At 43.6% G+C, this 7,440-nt stretch overlaps 1 protein-coding gene across 1 annotated transcript; it reads left to right on the top strand.

The window, feature by feature from the left end:
* Positions 1 to 4,908: 4,908 nt before the first annotated feature.
* LOC136528329 (auxin-responsive protein SAUR32-like) lies at positions 4,909 to 6,117 on the top strand. Its single transcript, XM_066521279.1, has one exon. It carries the CDS (start codon positions 5,268 to 5,270, stop codon positions 5,691 to 5,693), a length of 426 nt encoding a protein of 141 aa, XP_066377376.1. The 5' UTR covers positions 4,909 to 5,267; the 3' UTR covers positions 5,694 to 6,117.
* Positions 6,118 to 7,440: the final 1,323 nt, after the last annotated feature.

Here is a 7,440-nt window from a genome sequence, read left to right as displayed (position 1 = left end):
ATTTATATCTTTAGATAGATTTATTATAAAAAATACATTCCATGTTTGAGTAATTGCTCTCCGCGCTTGCCCCTCGTTTATAAAAATACACTCCATAACTAATATGTTGGTACTTCGTAATGCACTATAACTATTATTACTCCCTCCGTCCCAAACTATAAGACGTTTTGACTTTTTTTTAGATTCATAGCTTTTGCTATGCGCGCGCGTGCGCGCGCGCGCGCACACACACACACACACACACACACAAACTATATAGGGAGAGGCTATTAAGTAGCCGGCTACAAAATAAGTTATTTTGTAGCCACCTCCATTTACTATAATTCTATATACTAATTTACCATAATGTCAATACATATTTACGATAGTTGGGTTACTATAACACATGGGGATATTTACCATAACGTTATATTAAATCACTTAGTAAGGAGTTACTATAATCTCGTAAATTAACATATATATATATATATATATATATATATATATATATATATATATATATATATATATATATATATATATATATATATATATATATATATATATATAGAACCACTATCCTGTAGCTGGCTACAGAATAACTTATTCTGTAGCCACTTTGAGTTATGATAATTACTATGATAATTACTATGTTAATTTGAGTTATGATATATATATACACACATAACAAAAGCTATGAATCTAGAAATGTCAAAGCGTCTTATAATTTGGGATAGAGAAAGTAGTTGTTTTTTTTGTATATTTGGTTAAACCAATACTTCTATTCTTTTTATTTAGGAGGAGGGTGTATTATTAAAACTCAAAAGTGAACATAATTGAAGTTCACATATATAAAAAGTAGTGCCTCTTGCCTCCCCTACTCAACCTACGACCAAAAGCTCCAAAGCTATGGAGATGTTTAGGCACACACAGGTGGTTCACAAGTCATGGATGGGTGGTTGGTCCCTCGCACGCAAGACCAAATAGAGAAAAACCGTATTTTTCCTTCTTGTTGCCCTTTTTTTCTCGTGTTCGCTTGTCTTATAATCTGTACTTTGCAGCTTGTTTTTTTAGCCGGAATAATTTTTTTTCTCACAACAAATCATGCCCCAGACCCAGAGCTTCTTTCTCTTCGTGACAGCCTCCCACTAGCAAACATCATTATATTTATATATATTTATATTTAGAGCTTCTTTCTCTTCGTGACAGCCTCCCACTAGAAAGAAAGAAACTGACTTTCTAATCAGCCAGCTAGTTTCAATTTGTTTATCGTCAATTATTTTTTAAAGAATGTTTATCGTCAATTATTGGTCGTCCTCGTAGGACATAGGTATATATGTGCTTGGATTACATTACTAGCTAGCATATAAGCAATATATAATCATAGGCTAGCTTGTTACTCCAAACTAAAAAGACACATTAGCAGAGAAGATCAAGATGCTTCCTCAATCAGCTGCGGTCTTTTGGTGCTATCGTGGTGGATCAAGCGTAAACTACAGGACACCAAATTTGTACCACACACATGTGTCGACGTATGTGTACCGTCATGTACTATGTCATACTCCAAGCCACTCACCATTAAAACAAGGCATATGGATTTTTTTTTAAGTTTGACGGGTAGTTGTATATTAAATTAAATAGTATAAATTATTAGTGTGTACAAATAGGTTTATTACAAAAAAATATTACCTCCACCATAGAAATACGTAGTTGATCAAAGCCAGATTAATTTTAGTTTGATTAAGCTTATAGAAAGCATTATCAGCGTATATGACTCCAAGTAAGTTTTCAAGACCACAAAAATACATTTTATGATCCAGCGGTCTTTTGGTGGTATCGTGGTGGATCAAGCGTAAACTACGACACCAAGTCTGTATGTCGACATATGTGTACCGTCATGTACTATCTCATACTCCTTGCCCCGTTCGCTTCGTTGAAAAAACAAGCCGAAACATTGTTCCGACTGATTTGTTGGGAGAGAAAAAAAAAACTTTTTTGGCTGAAAAAACAGGCTGAAAAAAACGGATTATAAGAGAAGCTGAAAAAAAGGCATATGGATTCTTTAAGTTTGACTAGTGTAGTTGTATATCAAATAGTATATATACTACTAGTTGTGTTCGTTATATTAACCGATCGACGATCGAGGGCCGGATAGGTGAAGCCGGGCACCCTCAAGTCCCGGCGAGGCAGTGCCGGGGACGAGGAGGATGCCTACATCGGCTTCCCGGTGACCCCGCGCAAAGACTACTGCTGGCCGTGGTGGCATGGTGATCCTGATGGCCGGCGTGCTCATCGCGCTGTCGGGCAGCGCCAACGTGTCGCGCTACTACTACTACAGCAGCTAGCATTGGGTCCTCGTCGCTGTTGTTATTTTCTTCCTCCCTGCAGGCAGCCGGCGGCGGAGGCACTGGCACTGGCAGCAGCAGTGGTAATAAGAACAATATCAACAATGGCGATGTCGTCGTTTCCAGTTCCACCACGAGCAGCGGCAGGAGTCGCATTAATAATAAGAAGAAGAGGAAGAAGAAGATGACGGAAGACGAAGCTCCACCTCCACCTCCACCAGCTAGCATTTATATTATAGCATGATAATATTACTATTTTTTTTATATAGCTTTGGTCAAACTTCAAATCGGTTGAGGTAGCACTATTCTAAAATTGCATCTTTTTAAATGGACGGGATAAAGTATATCCTGTAATTAATATAAATACATACTACAATATAAATGTTTTTTATAAGTTGACTGACTCATTAAAAACGAGAATTATATTTTTCTAATACGTCATATTTTATACCACGGGAGGAAGTACTTTTGCGTCGGTCAACGCATGTGTGCAGGCAGCGCCGCAGCAACCGCAGCCGCAGCGACGCCATGCATGTCGCCGTGGCCGTTGGTTGGAACCGCAACGATCACGCACCCTACTCCGCGCGCGGGGTGGGCCCCTCCGGCGGATACTTACACGTGCGCCGTGCTGCCCGCACACGTCGCGCCCGGTGTCCCACTCGTCGTCGTCCATCCACCGGGTCCGCCGGCTGGCTGGTTAGTTTTGTTGTTGGTGAAGAAATACTGCTGGTTAATTTATATAAGAAAAAAATATTATTTTAATTAAAAATCTACGATTAAGAAATACTGCTGGTTAATTTATATAAGAAAAAAATATTATTTTAATTAAAAATTTACGATTATTTACGATAAGGCACAGCCAAACGAAGAGGCTTGCTCGCCGATGGTAGGTCGCTCGCTCGCCGTACACTCGCGAACCAGGCCGCAAGTTTCTTTTCGTCATTGCATTGCATTGCATGGATGTACGGCGGCGGCCGCGACTAGATGTGTGTAGATGCATTTCCTTATTAATTTGCCTTTGAATTCTCTGTTTGGAATCGATTAAAATGGATTCTCCGTCGGCCACAGCACCGTGAAATTGATTACTCACCCACCGCCACTGGCCCCGTTCACTGGTCTGAAACTTGCTGAAAAATACTGTTCCGACTGAATTGTTGTGAGAGAAAAACACCGTTCTGGCTGAAAAAAAGAAGCCGAATATAGGGTAAGCCGAATAGGGCCAATAGGAAGAATTTGATTTCTCATAATCTGATTTCCCGTCCTACCAATAAACGGAGAGTTTGATTTCACATAATTTGATTTTCTGTCGTACCGTGGCTCTGCCACAACGATTTCGCTACCGCAAGTGTATCTAGACAGTCATTAACAATTTAACATATAGTAAATAAAAGCACAGCAGCATGCACGGAATCCACGTCTCCCCCCTCTCTTTTTCTCTATGCATGGGATTTCATTCCATGTATTCACTGATAGCAATACTCATGTCGTATTCTACCGATGCGAATGCGATCGAGGCAACTAAAGATACATACAGCTTTCCCGTCTCGCATAAAAAAAAGGAAACAAAAGATACACATACAGTATTATTTTTCTCGCAAAAAAGAGCACGAAGATATTGGTGCCGGTTGGATCCTACTATCAGATTTAGAATTCGGATAAAAAGAATCACAACAGCTTTAATTAGATTTTGAGGTTGTAAAAATCTGTAAGTTAAGATCACTTTCAAATCTAAACCGCTTGGATAAGATAGCGGGATTCTGAGATTTTTCAGATTCTGAGAACCCAAAGGATTCAAACGAGCCATATATGTTCTAACTTTCAAAGATATATACGGAGTATACTCCATCTATTCTATTTATAATTAATTTTGTTTCTATAGGTACAATATATTTTGTTATGTATCTAAATACATATCGTGTCTAAGCACATACTCCTGCGGAGTATAGTAAAAACGAAAATTAAATTATAATTCGGAACACATAGAGTACTACCAAGATATGGTAGTAGTAATGCTCGAGATGTAACAATATAAAAGAAATATTTCCTCCATCCCAAAAATAAATGTACATCTCGCATTACGAGAAGTGAACTAATCATAAGTTTGACTAGATTTATAAAAAAATTATATACTATTAGCATTTATATCTCTAAAAAAATATATAAGCGATTAATCTAATAGAATTTATCTGATATCATAAATATTTGTACTTTTTTGTTAAAAATTTGGTCAAATTTAAGATTATTTGATTCCTCGACTCGAAGTACGAGATGTCTAATTATTTTGGGACGGAGGGAGTATGTAAATAGTGAGGATTAGTTAGATACTACTTTAGAAAATCCAGAACCAGAGAAATTAAAGGGAATAAATCTTCCTGACGAGACAACTTTTTATGACGCGATATTTCCGCAATCACCGTTATTATATCTACACCAAAGATTGCTTTATTTACACCAACAAAATCGAATCCATTAGCAGGGGAAATAAAAAATAATAATAATCCCAGCGCAGGCAAGAAAACAAAATGCGGCAGGGCAGGTCGTCCTTGGTTACCTAGTCCCACGGCCCACAGGGTACCCGCACGGGCGGTGCTGCTGCTGCCTCATATACACGGGCACCTCGCCTCCTCTTCTCCACCCTCCCCACACGAGTGCACGACGCCTCCGGCCAGCGCGACTCCAGCCGCGCGGCGCACACTGCACGCCTCGTCCCCCGACACCCTAACCAACCACCACTTGCCGGTCGCCATGCACCACCCAGCGTCGTCGTCCTCCCCGGCCGCCGCCGCCGCGTCGCTCTGACGTGGTGGGGGCTAGAGCTATACAGGTAGCCCGGCCGTCGTCTCGTCTCTCCCGGCCTGTGCCCCACAGTGCGAGGGCGCACGCCGTCGATAGCAGCCGACGACCGCAGCAGGGATCGGTCATCGGTCGATCCGATTCCGATCCATGGGGGTTCACCGGCTGAAGAAGCAGCACTCGGCGCCGTCGCTGGGCGGCAGCGGGTCCGGGTCCGGGTCCGGGTCGTCGTCGGCGTCGATGCCGCCCAAGGGGTGCATGGCGGTGCGCGTGGTGGGGCCCGCTGGCGGCGGCGGCCGGGAAGAGGAGGAGGAGGAGGAGCGGTTCGTGGTGCCCGTGGGGTACCTGAAGCACCCGCTGTTCGTGGCGCTGCTCAAGGCGGCGGAGGAGGAGTACGGCTTCGAGCAGAAGGGCGCCATCACCATCCCCTGCGGCGTCGACCACTTCCGCCGCGTCCAGGGCATCATCCACCACCAGCGGCAGCACCACAGCCACCACGGCTCCGGCGGAGGAGGACATCATGGCCACCACAGCAGCAACCACCACTTCCACATCGCCGGCTGCTTCCGCGCCTGATCGATCGGTCGGTCCACTCCGATCCACCGCATGGATGGAAAGGGAGACCGATCGATCGATCGATCCATGCTCGCTCTCGTCTCTAGCGCGGACGGGACGACGGATATGATCCAAGAACAATAATAATATTTACTACTTAATTATTATCTAGGGTTTTCTTCTTGGTTAGGATTTAGATGCAGGCCCGCCGGGGATCGATCGATGATCGAAGGATCATGGTTGTCTCCTGCCTGCGATCGAGTATTAGCGTAATCATCAGTCAGTGGTTGATCTATCTGCAGGATTGGTCGTTTGGACATACGGATCGACCGGTCGATGATGATATGTTTTTGGAGTTTTTAATATCTTGCTCTCTATATATCTTAGGTTTCTGATTATGATGTTGATGAAAACAAAGAAGAGGAGGAGGAAAATTAAAGAGTAATGAATGATGCATGCGTGTTTCAGTGCATTTTAGACTTTATGCTCTGTCCTCCTCGCTCCCTCCCTTTCCTTGTTCTTTCGCTTTCTTGGTGTTCCCTTTTTTTTTTCCAAAAATGCTATACAACATATGTGTGTTTTAGCGTAAAAAACACATAGATTTTTTTAGCTGCTGCTGCTGCAGAGCGCATGACAACAACATCCTCCAGCGCCTGCTTGCACCGCACCAGACAAGGCGCAGGCGGCCGAGGCAGCGCGTGGAATGGAAAAGCACCGGGGCCGCGGCAGCGCGTGGAGTGGAAAAGCACCGGGGTGGCCGGGCGGTGCGTGCGTGGCCCTGCCTGCTGACACCAGATTGGTGCAGTGCTGCTGCCTCCTCTGCTGTGATTTGTCCTTCTATAGAAAAAATTGTTTATTGTGATCTGTGTATGTGTCATCTTATGATTTGTGATTGTCTGGAGATAGAAGAAGCCTGGAGGCTAGAGGTAGAAGGAGGATGGAGGCTGTTGATCTTAATTCTACGGTGCAAAAAATTCATATGTTAAAACTATATAAAACACATAGTTGTTGGGTAGACAGACTCTTTTTTTCTCTCTTCTGTGAATGCTCTTGCGCGGCTAGTACCAGTTGTTGCTAGCTACTAGGCATATGTTGTCATGTACTATATCTTTCTGGTATAATTTCTCGGATTCTTCCTGCTGCCACTATATTCTCTTACGATTGTCCGAAAGAGGTGGGTGTCTCTCCTCATCATCTTCAAAGGTTGTTATCATTGGGTTAGTTCATCCACCATTCTAAAAAAGATTCCGCAGTCCTCCTGCGAACCATCAGTTTCTGCAAAGTTTAGTTTGTTTCCATGCATGAGGGGTTGATCCTCTGTAGTTCTACCAAGCAAAGAAGATTAGAGCCTCTTTGGCAGGGCACCTGCAGGGGCTTCAGCTCCGGCTCCTGCAGGAGCTGTGCCAAATGCCCCTTTTGGAAAGGGCTCCACATGGGGAGCCGGTCAAGAGTCGGAGTCATTTTTTGCCTGCGCAGGAGAAGCCTCAAAAACGAGCTTCGCGTGGCTCCTTGCTGTGGGTTCACGTCGTCTAGTGCGAAGGAACCGTTTTGCCAAACGTTTTCCAGAACGACTTCAGCTCCTCCAGAGGAGCTGCTCCTTTAGAGGAGCCAGAGCCGAAGCTATTTTCAGAGGAGTCAGAGCCCTGTCAAACAGGCCATTAGTATCAACGAAAAAAAGAAACGTAAGAGACGGTGCCACAGCATATATGGTAGAAGAAAGCTCCTTTTCATTTCCTCCTTTTTGTCACATCCCCTCTATTCTCCCCCC

Source organism: Miscanthus floridulus, chromosome 19, assembly GCF_019320115.1.
Source record: "Miscanthus floridulus cultivar M001 chromosome 19, ASM1932011v1, whole genome shotgun sequence".
In the NCBI taxonomy this organism is placed as follows: domain Eukaryota; kingdom Viridiplantae; phylum Streptophyta; class Magnoliopsida; order Poales; family Poaceae; genus Miscanthus; species Miscanthus floridulus.
The sequence above is the reverse complement of the archived record's forward strand: the minus strand, read 5'-3'. Positions and strand labels throughout refer to the sequence as shown.